At 39.4% G+C, this 16698-nt stretch overlaps 3 protein-coding genes and 1 long non-coding RNA gene across 4 annotated transcripts; 2 read left to right on the top strand and 2 right to left on the bottom strand.

The window, feature by feature from the left end:
* Positions 1–772: 772 nt before the first annotated feature.
* LOC117296300 (proteinase R-like) lies at positions 773–4353 on the bottom strand. Its single transcript, XM_033779147.1, has 5 exons — positions 4243–4353; positions 3280–3421; positions 2391–2624; positions 1793–1986; positions 773–976 (listed from the first exon to the last, which is right to left on the bottom strand). The coding sequence occupies exons 1-5, from the start codon at positions 4351–4353 to the stop codon at positions 773–775; spliced, it is 885 nt and encodes a 294-aa protein (XP_033635038.1).
* A 2140-nt stretch (positions 4354–6493) lies between these two features.
* LOC117296535 (dynein light chain Tctex-type 1) lies at positions 6494–9780 on the top strand. Its single transcript, XM_033779506.1, has 3 exons — positions 6494–6611; positions 7433–7598; positions 8254–9780. Exons 1-3 carry the CDS (start codon positions 6585–6587, stop codon positions 8400–8402), a joined length of 342 nt encoding a protein of 113 aa, XP_033635397.1. The 5' UTR covers positions 6494–6584; the 3' UTR covers positions 8403–9780.
* LOC117296537 lies at positions 8704–10666 on the bottom strand. The gene is made up of 2 exons (XR_004519773.1): positions 9430–10666; positions 8704–9177 (listed from the first exon to the last, which is right to left on the bottom strand). It is a non-coding gene; the product is annotated as an uncharacterized LOC117296537 (long non-coding RNA).
* Positions 10667–11094: 428 nt separating this feature from the next.
* On the top strand, positions 11095–16265 carry LOC117296534 (protein mago nashi homolog). Its single transcript, XM_033779505.1, has 4 exons — positions 11095–11199; positions 12229–12287; positions 14025–14218; positions 15466–16265. The coding sequence occupies exons 1-4, from the start codon at positions 11109–11111 to the stop codon at positions 15563–15565; spliced, it is 444 nt and encodes a 147-aa protein (XP_033635396.1). The 5' UTR covers positions 11095–11108; the 3' UTR covers positions 15566–16265.
* The last annotated feature ends 433 nt before the right edge of the window (positions 16266–16698 follow it).

Genomic DNA, 16698 nt, shown 5'->3' with positions numbered 1-16698 from the left:
TTGATTCATGTAGATTACGTTTGTTCATAGTTTGACCCAGTCCCCTCACCCTCCCCCTACCAGCCCTCCCCCCTTCATCTCTCCCCTCGTCCGTTTTATCAATTGCTTTTGCAGTAATTTTTCACCATTTTGTATTTTCTCAGTTTAAGTCATTCTAGTCTCATAGAGAAAAAGGTAACTTTTATATGTCAGTGATTTTCTTATGAGCGTATCCAATGACGTCATTATCCGGGGTTGATTTCAGATTATTCCACTTCTGACGAGGGGTGCTTAAGGTTGACTTGTACTCCACTATGACGCATTAATTAATAAACTGTAATACAAACAAACATCAATAAATCAAGTAAAAGTGTGTTGATTATTTTGTTTACACAATAATGGAAAATAATTTAGCATTTTTGTGTTTATAAATCTTAACATAGGAACAAACTTAAGAAAATGCTTACAAAGTTGTTGATTTTTCACAAAACTTACGTTGACATAAAGAAGTTTGTTGGGGCTACCGTGCGGGTCTAAGACAACGTCTTTAGTGGCATTATCTAAAAAGGCATTCTTCACATCAGAAGGCGAAGATCCTGTATTTTCACCCAAATACATAGCAGCAGCTCCTGCAAAAAAGGGATACAAATAATATGGATACAATCAAAACGTTGGTCTCATCAGTACACTATTTTAGAGGGAACTGTTTCTCATAATGTTTTTTATACTATCAACAGTTATCCATTGCTCGTTACCAAAGTTCGTATGCTAATAATTATTTTGAGTTGTTTTTTTAGTGGCCAGTGCTTTTAAACCTACCTGCCATGTGTGCGCACGCAAAAGACGTCCCAGACGCAGTCGCTGTAGCACTGTTGCTTGAAGAACTAAATGTAGCACTTAGAATATCCTTGCAAGGAGCAAAGATGTCAACACACGAACCGTAGCTTGAATAACTTAAACGTCTGTCGTCTTTATCCGTCCCGGCAACTGTAATTATCTTGAACAAAAATATGAATTTTAGTAATGATATTAATTTTGATTTGTCTCTCATTGTGTCAACACCAATATCGTCAATTTCAATACATAAGTTCTTGCAGTTTGTTTGCACCTCAAGGAGCAAGTTTGAGTGTGCGCAATGGTTAACTACCTATTGGTGCGTTCGATTAGCTTCCCCGGGTCGACCCCGATCTGCCCCCGGTACGTTCGAATAGCTTTGACGTAATTCCAGGGGCTCAACCCGGGTCAGCCCCCTGTGTCCTGCTTGTGGAGTGGATCACAAGGGGGGCTGGCCTGAGGTGCATGACGTCACTACGAGAGCGGTGGACGAGAGTGATCGTTCGTTTAGCTCTTGTCAGGGACTCACCCGTGGAAGCTAATCGAACGCACCTATAATGTCACTGAAAGCGCAGAGGGGAACCAGGGACGCATACTGGGTGTGTTCGTTTAGCTTCCCTGGGTCGACCCCGCGGTGCTCACTCGGGTGAGCCCCTGACAAGAGCTTAACGAACGACCACTCACCGCTCTCGTAGTGACGTCGTTTACCTGGGGGCAGCCCCCAAGTGACCCACTCCACAAGCAGGGCACTATAGGGGCAGACCGGGGTGAGCCCATGGAATGACGTCAAAGCTATTCGAACGCACCGCGGGACAGACCGGGGTCGACCCAGGGAAGCTAAACGAACGCACCCTATATAGTCACTGAGTAAAGCGTAGAGGGGAACCAGGGACACATAATAACGCGGAAGGCAATGGAGTGCTGAATACCGTGTGGTGTACCAAGTAAGAACAGGGGACCAGTCTATAATAATACTTACATCTGAAAGAGATTGTGGTGATGTATCACAAGCACTTGAGAATGCATTACCAGCTGCGGTGGTAACTACGAAACCTTCATCCCATAACTTTTGTACAATGGTGTTGATGGACGATGACGAGCCGAAGGCTAGTGGTATCATTACAACTCCCTTGTTGGTTACCAGCGAACCGTCTTTGCTCACAGCGTCCAAACCTGACAGACAGCAATTAAGTGAAGAAAGGAACAGTGTGTAAAAAACAGTGTTTAAGAATGTCAACACATGTCTGGGGTTACTTTGCAATATAACCAGTATTACTTACTTGCATTTGGTGGTACTTTCTTCGTTTTATTCATATGGAAGTTAAAGAACGTGCTAGCATCTAAAAGTAGATACATTTAGTATTAGTAAAAACTTTCCAGTAAAAGCTTAACTTCCTTTCATTTATACGGGAAAGTAGTAACCACTTGACATTTTCAAGTAAAGGAAAACACCTCGGCCATATCTTGGGAAAGCTCTCTACTATTATTATCTTCAAACCGTGTAAGTTTAACGTAAATTTTTGGGATAGTGTTTTTTCTGTGCTGAAAAAAAGTATTCAACCCCGTTAAGATAATACCTTCAAAGAGTCTTGAAATGTAACATTGTCCAACCGAGTCGCAAATCCGTACACTTCTCAGCAGAGCGTCTCGAGCTACGCCGTAAGTCGCCCCACCAGCAATGCCTGCACAGTGGGTTCCGTGACCGGAGGCATCGCTCTTTCCGTACAGTAGCCTGGCCCGATGAGTGAATACGGAGTGGGTTATCTGGAGACCGGTGCCAACTGCATAGATTTTCACCCCCTTGCCTGGATCTGGAGTGTGACAACAACAACAACAACGTTACAACAACATAAACAACAACAACAACATCGACCAAAAACTGTAAATGCAACTTGAAGTATTTTATTCAAAAATAAATAATGTTGGGTAACTTCTTTCTAGAAACTCAAGGGTGTTTGTTTTGTTTCTTCAGGCTTTGTTTAGATAAACAAAACAAACACAAGAGGGCCTAAAATATGCACTGCAAAAAACTGCTAACCTACTTGATAGACATGCTGTCAAGACTCACATCTCATATAGATACCAACAATAACATTTATATTAAGTTTTTAAAACAACACTTGCTTTTATGCCAACGCGTTTACACTGTTGCTATTTTACCACCATGATGTTTACTTTGATTCCCTCTTCTTGGCTATCCATAATAATGGATGACTTTGTTATAGGGGGGGGGGGGCAACTGTCGAGGGGAGGGGGGAGGGGACTTAGTTGTGGGCGACTCTGTAAGGGGGCGACTTTGTGAGGGGCGACTTTGAAACAGGGGCAACTTTGTAAGTGAGGGCGCGACTTTGTAGTGGGCGGCTTTGCTGGGGCGACTTTGCAGTGGGTGACCTTGCGGGGGCGAGGTGACTGGTTTCCAATTTAGATTTGAACACCTCCAGTGTTAGCGGCAATGTCCTGACTTACTATTTATATTGATCGTGAAGGTTCCGTCTGTTCCGGAGCGTTGATCAATCCGGTCGATCCCCCAAGATGGGGCCCAATATTTCGTCAGGAGTTCACCGACGCCGTCTTGCTCAATGTACTCCACACCATCAATGGAACGTACCTATACCAAATATGTCACATGTAAAACACAGTTCATTTTATACAGCTCGACAATTATTCCATGTTCCATATTATTATGGAGACATGTCGTCAAAGTAGCATGGAAACCTTCAAACTGTCCTGGGTTGATTCTTTGACTACACAAATCGACGAAAGTCGCAGAAACTATTGGCCACTCCTACGGTTTCGGGTAGCGGATGGTTCAGACCATTTTGAAAAGGACTCTGTTCACCCTCACCCCCCCCCCTCTCCCGAAGTACATGATCTAAGACGTGCTGTTCGAAACAGAACGATTGTGTAAGCGTATATATGCATAGATTTTGAAGGGTTTTAATAATAATCGTCATTAAAGCAAGACATAAAAGGTTTACTCTTAAACTTACATAATTCACAAGGTGTGGAGGAATACGCAATGTAAGAAGAGGTAGCAATTCTCGAATCTTCGTCATTTTCGGAGCCGGCGTTCGCATTGTATTGAATTTGCTCAATATTTCACTCTCTACTTGATCCAGCAACGATGCATCCTGAAAACAAACTGAAAGTTTTAAAAGCTTCTCTGAATTGAAACTATACACTGGATGCATATTGTAGGTTTTCCCGGCCAATTTCAGCAAACATTCATTTAATTTAATTGACACGCATTCAATGTTGTCCAAGCCACATTGGCCAAAGCTAGCTAGCTTCCATATTAAGAATACGAGCAGTGAATATACTATTCGAGTCGATACCAAACTTGCTCTTTTCAGAGCCGATGCTCAAGCCTCTATGTCATAATACATGTAATATGCATTTTATAAGAATATTCTCAAATAATGGGTTTACCTTTATCTTTACGATATATCTATTGGGAACGCCCCGCGTCTTGGCGAGATGGAGTGGGGCTAGTCCGCCGTAAGCTACGGCCAAAAACAGGCACAGAATGAGGAGCTTCATGGTGGTCGGTCGGAGTTGGGAGGCTTTCAAATAAAACACTTTAGTTGTATTAAAATCAACTTTAAATTTGTTTCAGAACATCACATAATTTTCTTTTACGACACAATGTTTTGATTAAGAGCACTAGATCGAGGTATTGAGATGTTACAAAACATTGTTAGAGACGGCACACTTAGAAGTGAGAAAGTGATAATTATTTCTCACCAAAAACATTATTCTTAGAAAAGTTGAAGGCATAAAATAAAACCTTTCTCAGGCATTATTGAACTTTTTCTTGTATTCATTAAAAACCAACTGCAACTTTATCATTAACTTGACTGTTATTTTTTAGGCATTTTGGGATACACTACATCAGTGAGGATACTTTGACAATTCAAAAGTAAACCCTGCCTTTAACATACCATTTTTAACTTCTAAAGACAAAACTTACCTCTTGTATCTTTGTTGAGATGGGCTAAAAATGACTGTTTTCAACATTCTTATATACTTCAGGTTATACTGATAAGACTCAATTAATCTGGTTTAGATTGGGACCCCCATCCCCAGACAACACTTTTAATAATTATTGTATTGTCTTTTAGTAGACTTTGTTCTTCCCAATCATGTGTTGTTCATTTTGAACTGATGACGTTGATAATCGCTCATGTTGTTTGTAACCAACAGGTGGAATTTATTCCACGCACTCATTTTGTTAGTCTCGAACGTTCATTTTTAGGGGCAAAGTATAGTCGCCAACGCTAGGTGGCAGCAGACTTACATTATATCAGCATTTATATCAAGTGCCTATTCCCTAAAGGTTAAGACGCTCTTACAGAAGATGCAACAAAAAGCCCAAACTCAAGATGTTTCAATGTATGTAAAAAATAAAATAAAAACGGTAGTCAAGTATTTACCACAGAATTATGTAAACAATGAAGTTATACCTGAAGTATATGCTGCCATACAAAGTCTTCCATTATCGCAACACGAATTACTGGACAAGATATGATGTATCAAAATAATGTTTCAACACTGGATCAAAACCAGAGTCCCTCACTCAGAATGATGACGCCGCGCCTCCTTTTGATCATGGACTTCCTGCAGGCACAAACAGTGTCATCCATTTGGAAGAAAACATCAACTCACCCTATACTTGCAAACTCAGTCTGATGAAAAAGGGGGCACATTAGTGTGGTTTTGCTCTTCAAAATAAAAACTTTAACAAAACACCTTCACGTCAAATATTTTAGCTCATGTTTCAGTTTTCCCTACACTTGCCTCATGATTGGGTCCAAATGTTTACCCTCAAACTAACCTCTCTGTAACTTTTCGCACGTAAACAGATGGCTGTGGTAGGCCTACTTTCATTTCTATCTGAAATTTTTTTTTTCTCGTCCCAATGTATGACTTTGTTGTACAACCTGTTTACTTGTTGTCTCGAAAAACAATAATCTGCGACAACATGATATCTTATCATTTTTCTCTATGGGAATTTTTATTTTTTGTAACAGGTGATTTTTTTACTTTTCCCCAAACCGATAGTCGAAAACCCACTTTTTGTATGAGCCTTTTTTTATGAATCCCTGCTTACAAAAAAATATGCACTGTTGTGACGTCACACGCGCAATTATTTTGTGATTGGTAGTCGACTAACAAACGTCAAACGTCGCCATTCAAAAAAGTGGCGCAGTCGGGGTACAAATTCAGTTAGGCCTATACTCACTGTTCTGCTCTTTTAATAATAAACAAATTATTATTACACCTATCATTATTATTGGCTTCTCATCCTCAATGACCACAATTGTAATATCGAACACTACTTCTAAAGAAGAAGAACAAGAAAGTAAAGACCACATAGCGAGGCCTATTGAGATTACAATATAGGGCCAAATCGGACTGATTTTTCAACAAAGAAGCGGATAGAACCCCCATTGAGAAGTCCAAGTGCCGATTGTCCCAATGTATAACTTAATTTAAATCTATAATCTTAATTAATCACTGTTATAATTGCCAATTTCCCTCCCCAAAACAAACATATCGAAGTTGCCCCAACTAATAAAAAGTAGTGGCTGTTTCATGAATAGCAATTTAAAACACGCAACAGTCGTCGGGCATAGGTGTGAATGAAAAATACCCATGATGCTTTGCTTGTTGCCAACGATCTCGACTGAGCAGTTAAAAACACACGGAGTGACGGAAAGCGTGATCAAAACCTCTTTTTTTACACTGTTTTGCTGAAGGATTCAAGTAAAATGGAAGAATATCAGACAGCAGAAGAGGTAAAGTATTACACAGGATTGTTTTCAGTTTCTTAATTGTTGTTATATGCGTCAAATTTTAAAAAGTCGACTTGGTCATCGAGTCAATTAATTTTGATGGGACCGGATGATTCCGGCTTCACAACGCAGACAGAGTGACACAGCCAGTGGCAGACTCTGTTCGAAAAAGTTGTGCATATTTCACAATAAAAAGGTGGCACATATCACGCCTGTGTCAAAAAAGGGAAAAGTTTCAGTATGGCGCCACCACTTTTTCATTCGAAATAAAATAATATAGTATCTAATTTACCTGATTGATATATCCCTTTTTGTAAAAATGAGTGAAAAAGTGGTGGCGCCATAGTATACGGAAAGTTATCCCAAAAAAGATGCACAAAATAATCATTTCCTTTGTATGTGCTCGACTACACAGCACAGCGAGTTAGTTGGACACTTATATATATATGACAGTGAGTGAGTTGATCAACACACTCAAAACAACAGCATGAATTTAACAAAAAATAAAAAAATATCCCTAACTAAGTAAGCATAAGTTGTGTTTAGGCAAGTTAAATCAGCCCCTGACGCTAATAATTTTAAGTCCCTCCTTGTTAATATAAAGTTTGAGTAGGGAGCATGCATGCATGAGGGTCTGTACGGTTATAGCCCAGTGGTGGCGGTTTGTGCAGTAAAGACAAGACAATAGTTTATTTTAAATTATTGTCATGATTTATTGTCAGGTACCAAAAGTACACTTTTTTCACCTTCAAAGTTCAATTAGATCATAGATGGGATTGAAGTGTTAATGTTATGAAGTAAAACAATGTATCTCTTAATTTCAGACTTCGTTCGTGGTTGATGAAGTCAGCAACATCATCAAAGAAGCTGTTGAAGGGACGATAGGAGGCAACGCATACCAACACAACAAAATCAATCAGTGGACATCCAACGTCGTTGAACAATGCCTCAATCAGCTGACAAAACTGGGCAAACCCTTCAAATATATTGGTAAGAACAAGAAAGTTTCTTTAATATTTCATACACCACATGCAACTTTTCAGTTGATTAGCTGATTTCCTCTTTTTCTTTTCAAAACAGTGCCATAGAAAACACTGGACAAAATGTCCTCTTTTTTTGCAATTAGAAAGTTGCGTTGTCTGTGTACGCAAGTAGGCCAATTTATCCCTCATGTTCAGCTGCTCATGTTGGCCTAGCACTGCCCTTCCTCTCTGGCCAATCCCTACTGACTCAATGGAATATGGAACGACTTACCTCGTCATTCCCCAAGCTGACTCTCTTTAGATTCTTTCAAGGGACTTTTAGAGAACAACTTGTTTGAATCTTTATTTTTGTAACTGTAGCTTTATGTAAATCATTTCAGTGTTGTATGTTATGTGTTGCACTAGAGGCTCCTGATCCTGCATTATGCGCTACACCGATATAAAAACAGGCCTTAAACTTCACTCTTGAAGCGTCACATCAATTTCCCTCTGGTAAGGGGCTCTTCTATGGGGAAAATGTAAGTTTAATTAGGAACTTTGTAAAGGGCACCACAGCAAAAGCACACGCCATGGCTATGGGTGCCCTTGGGTAAATTCAAGGCCTAAATTGTGGCATACTCTATCTAACGGCTTAGATATTTCCTCTTCTCTTGTGTTCACAGTCACCTGTGTCATCATGCAGAAGAACGGCGCTGGTCTCCACACAGCGAGCTCCTGTTTCTGGGATAACATGACCGATGGAAGCTGCACCGTCAGATGGGAGAACAAGACAATGTACTGCATCGTCAGTGTCTTCGGCCTAAGCATCTGAGATCGTTCGCCAATTTGTAAATAGTCATGATGGGGTCAGAGGTTAAAGTTCAACGGGGAATGCATAGCTTGAATGCATGTTAATGGGGTCCCCGTAAGCTGACGGGTTTAAAATTCAATTTGCAAAAATCGCTACAATCTCAACACAGGGTTGAGGTGTTTTGGCGGCTCATTTTAAAGATAAAGTGCAGATTTAAGATTCAAGGGTTTGTGGGTTTCATCAGACTTCATTTTTCCGCGGGGCAAAATATTTGTTTTATTATTATTATTTTTTCATTTTGATATTTTATATCTGTCTTTCTGGGTTTATGAACACATTTTGCGCCTCTCCGTCCGCTTGCAGATTTTAAGTTGACATTTAAAAAACGTTTTTCCTTACTTTTGTTTTTCCCATTAACCATTGTTAACTTTAAAAGCAAAGACTTGTACAGCAAGTGCACTCAGTCATTGTACACATTTTTGTGTTCATTGTGTTTGTGACATTCCATACAAGTTTTCATGTCCCATATCAAACACCTATTCCTACTCGACGTATTGCACTGTTGAACGTCAAGTTTGCTGGAAGATTTTCAGTCACCAGGCCCCATGGGGGCATGGAGATATTTTGCCTTCGCTTCCTAACCCATAGAGTTTTAGGTCTGGACTTGGGTTTATTTTAAATGTGTGTATAAAGCATGATCGTAACTTGGAATGAATTGAAATGTGTACATGTTTGTAAAAACAGTGATAGTAGTGGACAGCTTGTAATAACACGAACACTGGGCTAGCCAAAATGCCTACTCAACGTATTGCACTGTTGAACGTCAAGTTTGCTGGAAGATTTTCAGTCACCAGGCCCCAGGGGCATGGAGATATTTTGCCTTCGCTTCCTAACCCATAGAGTTTTAGGTCTGGACTTGGGTTTATTTGAAATGTGTGTATAAAGCATGATCGTAATTTGGAATGAATTGAAATGTGTACATGTTTGTAAAAACAGTGATAGTAGTGGACAGCTTTTAATAACACGAACACTGGGCTAGCCAAAATACCTCTTTATAACATTGTTACACTGTACTTGTATTAGAGGACAGCAAAAAAACACACAAGTAGAAAAGAGATTTGGGACTTTAGAAAGTACTCTTTATAAGCAGACCCTCTTTACAACGAGTGTTGACTGTAAATGTGTAGATCTTTATTTGTGGTTGCCTTGTAGTGGGTATATTTATATGTCAGGTACCCAGTCTTAGCAATGTAAATATACGCACCGACTCTCACAGAAAAAGGGGCCAATCTGTTTTTGCTTCCAGCCACATTTCGAGCATTTTAGTTATGTATATTCCATGTTGATTTAAGTGTTAATCGATGGTTTGAAATATATTTCCTTTTTGAAAAAAAAAAAAAAGGAGTAAGTAAGACTGGAATATCGTTTATCAACCAAAATTTAGTCTTGTGTTCAAGATGTTTCTTGTTGCTCCTTATGCATATCGTGCAGCAATCCTATCACTGTGGTTTGGCTTAGATCCAGGTCGAAGTAAACACAGTGACCCCTGTGTGTTGACACCTTTATGACATGTTTGACTTGCTCCAAATGTGTTTTCCTAAACCCGGATCACAAGGGTGTTTCCGAAACACCTGGACGTCAGAACCTACCTCCATGGTGTAGGGGTGTCAAAATATAGAGCTGTCCCCGTTGTGTGTGTGTAGATTCAAATAGAGTTCTATTTATAGTGTAAAGAGTTGTGTTAAGATGTCATTCTTTGTTATTGTTTTTATTTGATGACAAGTGTCAAAACAATTTTGGCTTTTGGCTTAACCCTTACCCTACTTAATACTTCTTAATATCCTCTACTGTGCTGAAAAGAATAACTAAATCAAGGGCCTTTCTCAAACCTCGGCTTGGGCTCTGGCTCTAGACGACCTTCGATGTTTAAACCACACCGCGTGCAAAATAACCGTTGATCCAAAAAGTATAGGCCCGAATGCAGGGTTGCGTTTCCACTGCGTACCCATCTTGTGGAGCCTCCTAAGCTGGAGCAGTCAAGCCTGGGTTTAAGAAAGGCCCCAGGTATACAACTTTAATCCAAGTCCGAGTGGAGTGATAAAGAGGAGGAGCATTGGAGTATTATTTGCATAAAGAATAAGGGTTAATAATGTTTGCCTGTTAAACTTGTGGTCTTATTATTTACTCTTCAAGGAAAAGTAACATTTGATTTGATTGTGACGGTTTTCTTTTTATTTATAATTCTTTGCATTGAGAGCAAAATTAAATTACAATTTTTAATTTAACTCTAATTCTGTAGACAGTGTGAGATTTTGTTTACCCCCCCCCCCCCCTTGCACCTTGCTCCCTCATCAAGCAATGCCTATCGTTCATATTTTTTTGAGGATAATGTGCATACAAAAAAAAAATTACTCGGATTCCTTAGAATTGGGGCGGGGGGGGGGGTTGCAAATAGGAGAGGCACCCTGTGGTTTGGAGGTAATCCACAAACAATTTCAGCATTGAGGAAGAAAATAGATTCTATTTTCTTTCTCCATGTGGTTTCAGGAAACTGAGATGGGGGGGGGGGGGGGTGAAATAATTATTGACGGTTATTTGTGAAGGACGCCACCAACCGTCTTGATAATACAGCAGGGTTAAATAATTATTGACCGTTATTTGTGAAGGGCGCCACCAATCGTCTTGATAATGCAGCATTTTTCACACGCACAAATCGATGAAATAATAATGGCGGACGAAGAGTTCTACTTGCGATACTACGTTGGCCATAAAGGCAAATTCGGTCACGAGTTCCTCGAGTTTGAGTTTAGACCAGATGGTAAGTATTCCAAGAAACACTTCCCACTTAGATAATCAAGGGGGTGTATTAATGAACAGTCACGAACTTATAAACCATTTATTTCTTCACATAATCACAACGAACTGTTTTGTATTCGCACGCAAAATAGACATGTGGACTGGTTCAGTCAGTGTTACCGTTGGTGGCGTTTTGGGATGCACGTAGCTTGCTGTGGTACTGTCTGTCCTACTCTATGGTCCAAGTGTAACAAGACAGTAACAAAACAGTAATACACGTACTCTGAAAATCTCCATAATAATAAATAAAATAGAGGTCGAGCAAATACGAATACGATGGACCCGCTCTTGTCTTCTTGACTTGTCTTCGGCGAAGATAGAAAACTGAATACAGAATAGTATAGAAACTCACGTTTAACGTTGTTATATTTTTGCCAAAGCCAAGGTCCAAGATTTTCTTCCAGACATACAAAGAGTGCAGTTGTGCCATTAAAGCATAAAATCTTATTAGATATGTTCGCCCAAGTTGTCACTTCCCTGGTAGCTCATTTTTAAATTGTCATCAACATGAAAAATGAGGAATGCGTATTGGTGTAATCATTGCCATGGTGAAATTTTATGAAAAAGCTCAGAAAGAGCTGGCAATAAGGTTTATCGCAAATAGCAAAATATTTGAGGGTGTTGTTGAAGAACCCACACAGAGATATAGGCCATGCGTGCGCAAGTCGTGCATGACAACATACACCGCGGTTGTCGAATGCCTACCCAAAATTCATTGCGATTCTAAATCGCAAGAAACCTTACCACTTGATATTGTTGGGGTCATGATGTTGCTGATGTGCAAGTACGAAAGCACTGAAGCAAGTAATCTAACGCTTTGGTCAAGATTCATCACTCACGGAGTCATACTCACAGCACTGTGGAGCCTCAGCACAAAGCAGCGCGCTGCACGTTGTAGCCAGATATCTCTAGTCGATACAGTTTACTCATTATTCGAGAAACAAATATATTTAAAAACTTATATTGAGCCTAAGGTGTTTTTCCCCCCCAGGCAAGCTGAGATACGCCAACAATTCAAATTACAAGAATGATGTCATGATCAGAAAAGAGGTGAGTCAGTGAGTTGTAGAAATGTAATGTATTTATTAGAATATCACAGAAGCAACAGTAGCATTTTTTTTTAGGGCCAATGATAACACAAAGTACAAAAAAACAACATTTTGAGGCCCCTTGCTGCAACAAATTTGGGTCTCGAATGCCCCCAGGTAAAAAAAAAAGGGTTAAACAGGGGCCGAAATTAACTTTGAACCGCAGGATGAGGCCAGTAATGTTAGCATCGAGGTTGTAAACCCTGTGGTCTTGTGTTTGTCAGTTCAATAATTGTATCTCACTGTGTATTAATTATCTTCGTTCAAACAAACAAATAAAAAAATATCTTTAAAGGAAAGGTACACGTTTGGTAATTACTCAAAACTAATATTCACTTAAAAACTGACTCGGTAACGAGCATTGGAGAGCTGTTGATAGTGTAAAACATTGTGTGAAAAAGCCTCCCTCTGATGTTATGTAGTTTTTGAGAAAGAGGTAATTTCTCACTAAAATAATAAAAGACTTCTAGCTACTAAGTCTTTTATTCCTATCTGAAAGCACACGAATTCGTCCAACCAGAGTGTTTTTTCTTCCATCATTTTCTCGCAACGTCGATGACAGATTGAGCCCAAATTTTCACTAGGCTTGTTATTCTATGCATATGATGGGATACAACAAGTGAGAAGACCCGTCTTTGAAAATTACCAAACGTGTACCTTCCCTTTAAATTTTCTTGAGAATCAAAGTAGGTTTTATACATGTTATACACATGAGGCAAATGAGTTCTATCTAGGTCTTCTCTTTTATTGTTCTTGTTCAACTCGTTTCATTTCTGGTCCTGTAGAATAAATTTTTAAATATTTTGAGCTACATGTATTTTGCGCTAGCCAGGCCTGGAATAACTCGCATGCCACAGAGTCCATGGCCCCCATCGCCCCTGGTTTTGGCCTTGGTGCCGTTAAAATAATTCCCATTTTCCAATGGAAGTGCCCTTTTCAAAATGAAAATGGCCTTGGTCTTTCAAAAGTAAAATTCCAGGCCTGACAAGCCCATGCAGTCTTGTGTGGTTTTTTTTAATTCCAGGCCTGACAAGCCCATGCAGTCTTGTGTGGGTTTTTTAATTCCAGGCCTGACAAGCCCATGCAGTCTTGTGTGGGTTTTTTAATTCCAGGCCTGGCAAGCCCATGCAGTCTTGTGTGGGTTTTTTAATTCCAGGCCTGACAAGCCCATGCAGTCTTGTGTGGGTCTTTTAATTCCAGGCCTGACAAGCCCATGCAGTCTTGTGTGGGTTTTTTAATTCCAGGCCTGACAAGCCCATGCAGTCTTGTGTGGGTTTTTTAATTCCAGGCCTGACAAGCCCATGCAGTCTTGTGTGGGTTTTTTAATTCCAGGCCTGACAAGCCCATGCAGTCTACTGTGGGTTTTTTAATTCCAGGCCTGACAAGCCCATGCAGTCTTGTGTGGGTTTTTTAATTCCAGGCCTGACAAGCCCATGCAGTCTTGTGTGGGTTTTTTAATTCCAGGCCTGACAAGCCCGTGCAGTCTTGTGTGGGTTTTTTAATTCCAGGCCTGACAAGCCCATGCAGTCTTGTGTGGGTTTTTTAATTCCAGGCCTGACAAGCCCATGCAGTCTTGTGTGGGTTTTTTAATTCCAGGCCTGACAAGCCCATGCAGTCTTGTGTGGGTTTTTTCCGCCCAAATTTGAGCCTAAGAAAACCCTTTAACCTGATTCCTTTTTTGTGTGATCCTACGCCCCAGGCTTACGTTCATAGAGCCGCAATCGAAGAACTGAAGCGAATCGTCCAGGACAGTGAACTCATGCAAGAAAACGATGAGATATGGCCGGAACCAGACAGGGTTGGAAGACAAGAGCTTGAGATTGTCATGGGCAATGAACATATCTCCTTTACAACCAGCAAGATTGGATCGCTGATTGACGTCAACAGCAGCAAGTGAGTTTATTCATAAACAGGCTTAAAGTAATGTCTAAACTTTTCAAAATTTTTTAGGTCTCCACAAGTAGTTCATCAACATTGATGTTCTTTTTCAAAATGTCCATAAATTTACATTAAAGGCAGTGGAAACTATTGGTAATTACTCAAAATAATTATTAGCATAAAACCTTTCTTGGTGACGAGTAATGGGGAGAGGTTGATGGTATAAAACAGTGGGAGAAATGGCTCCCTCTGAAGTGCCATAGTTTTCGAGAAAGAAGTTATTTTCCACGAATTTGATTTCGAGACCTCAGATTTTGAGGCCTCGAAATCAACCATCTAAACGCACACAACTTCGTGTGACAAGGATGTTTTTTCTTTCATTATTATCTTGCAAGTTCGATGACCGATAGAGCTCAAATTTTCACAGTTTGTTATTTTATGCATTATGTTGAGATACAGCAACCATGAAGGCTAGTCTTTACCAATTACCAATAGTGTCCACTGCCTTTAAACTTACACGGTTTGAAGATAATGATAGTAGAAAGCTTCTCTTCAAATAATATTTAGGTGCTGTAGTTTTTGAGAAATGAGAAAAACAGTCACAATAATTCTACGTCTCAGTGATTATAAAACACTCAACACCTACTGCTTTACATCCCATCCAAACACCAAAGTAATTATGGTAGGCCTACAGTGTCTTTTTGCTGACACGTCTTAACTTACAAGCATAATGACCAGAGGGGTCACGATTATACCCCAAACTCTGTGAACAAGAACTTGAATAACCTTAAAGACAGTGGACACTATTGGTTATTGTCAAAGACCAGTCTTCTCAGTTGGTGTATCTCAACATATGCTAAAATAACAAATCTGTGAAAATTTGAGCTCAATCGATCGTCGGAGTTGCGAGATAAAAATTAAAGAAAAAAACACCCTTGTCACACAAAGATGTGTGCTTTCAGATGCTTGATTTCGAGACCTCAAATTCTAAATATGAGGTCTCAAAATCAAGTTCGTGGAAAATTACTTCGTTCTCGAAAACTACATTACTTTAGAGGGAGCCATTTCTCACAATGTTTTATACTATCAACCTCTCCCCATTACTCGAAATCAAAAAAGGTTTTATGATAATAATTATTTTGAGTAATTACCAATAGTGTCCACTGCCTTTAGTGTGCCCTCCGCCACGTCACTCCATTTAATTGTTAATCTTAATTGTATTTTGTTTCTTCTCTTTTCTTCTCTGTCTTCTTGCCTGTCAGGGACGCTGAGGGTCTTCGTATCTTCTACTACCTCGTACAGGATCTTAAGTGTCTCGTCTTCTCACTGATTGGTCTTCATTTTAAGATCAAACCAATCTAGCGCGTCACATCGCATCATGCATTCACACGTCTCGGTTTATTACTTTTTTTAAAGTTGAGTTTTTTTTGTAGTGTTTAGCCATCATCTGTTTAAACAAGTCGCCCTGGAAAACGTATTGAGGAATAACATTCCATTTTGCAGAAATCTGTTATTGTTCTCTTAGAGAGTAGTTTCATATGTTTCTTAACCATTTGGTGCACAGATTAATTTTAAGAAATGCAAACAAACAAAATGTTCAACTGAATACTGGTCTTACAATAAATTGCCAAAGGTATCCAGTTTCTTTAAATCTGATTAATTTTTGCCCTTGGTAAAAACTGTGACTAAACAGCCTGACCAGTCTTTTAAAGCCTGCATGAACAAGTTAGTCAAACCTTGCACTCACAAAAAGGTTCATACCTTTTTTTCCCCAAGGACTAATCATGTCTGGTTTATTACTAGTCCAATTATACTAACGGAAGCCAAAGCTTGGGCCTTGGATGGTATTCATTCTGCACAGGTTATGAACTATTTTTTTATCAATCAGTCAATCGGTTTATTTCCACAGTATCAAATGTAAAAGGGTTACAGTTTATAAAATGGTTACATCTTACATTTATCTTCTAAAGACACTTGTGTTCTTTTTGTATCTGTAGTTAAACTAAGAATTGTTCATCAGCAAGTCGTTGCTAAATAAAGTTCATGTTTTGAAAAAAATTAATTTCTGTGAATTATTAGTGTTAATTGCAGTCAAAATGTGATTTTAATTTGGCCAAAAATATCCATTTATGTATACCAAGTGTCTCTCATTCACGCTTGTCATTATTAATTTGATTGATTGTAAGTTTCCTTGATTTCCGTGAATAACTCCAGATATCGGCCTTGCGCCTCTGGCAGGATCCTATCATAATAACCTTTGACCTCACATCCCATTCACAAGGATAATTATTAGCCTACATTGCAAATTATACAAATAAAATAAAAACATACAACCTTATGCACAATGTAGCAGGCGATTGAAACCGGAAGTGCGAGCTAAAAAAAAAATAAAAAAAAAAAACACAGGACTTATCAGCGCTATGAGCTTCTATGACGTCACTGCAAGTTTGTCAAATGAAATCATTTAGACTGTAACACCAACGCCTATGAGACGG

Source organism: Asterias rubens, chromosome 11 (genome assembly GCF_902459465.1).
Source record: "Asterias rubens chromosome 11, eAstRub1.3, whole genome shotgun sequence".
NCBI lineage: Eukaryota > Metazoa > Echinodermata > Asteroidea > Forcipulatida > Asteriidae > Asterias > Asterias rubens.
This window is presented reverse-complemented; position numbering and strand designations above follow the sequence as displayed.

Bases quoted from the DNA above. Each gene is read 5' to 3' on its own strand.
- LOC117296534 (XM_033779505.1), top strand. From the start codon at position 11,109: ATGGCGGACGAAGAGTTCTACTTGCGATACTACGTTGGCCATAAAGGC. The intron at 12,288-14,024 runs GTGAGTCAGTGA...CCTACGCCCCAG, and splicing joins ATGTCATGATCAGAAAAGAG to GCTTACGTTCATAGAGCCGC. The intron at 14,219-15,465 runs GTGAGTTTATTC...CTTGCCTGTCAG, and splicing joins ATTGACGTCAACAGCAGCAA to GGACGCTGAGGGTCTTCGTA.
- LOC117296300 (XM_033779147.1), bottom strand. From the start codon at position 4,353: ATGAAGCTCCTCATTCTGTGCCTGTTTTTGGCCGTAGCTTACGGCGGA. The intron at 2,625-3,279 runs GTAAGTCAGGAC...GTCACACTCCAG, and splicing joins CTTCACGATCAATATAAATA to ATCCAGGCAAGGGGGTGAAA. The intron at 977-1,792 runs GTAAGTATTATT...TTTTTGTTCAAG, and splicing joins CACCACAATCTCTTTCAGAT to ATAATTACAGTTGCCGGGAC.
- LOC117296535 (XM_033779506.1), top strand. From the start codon at position 6,585: ATGGAAGAATATCAGACAGCAGAAGAG. The intron at 6,612-7,432 runs GTAAAGTATTAC...TCTTAATTTCAG, and splicing joins AATATCAGACAGCAGAAGAG to ACTTCGTTCGTGGTTGATGA. The intron at 7,599-8,253 runs GTAAGAACAAGA...TTGTGTTCACAG, and splicing joins CAAACCCTTCAAATATATTG to TCACCTGTGTCATCATGCAG.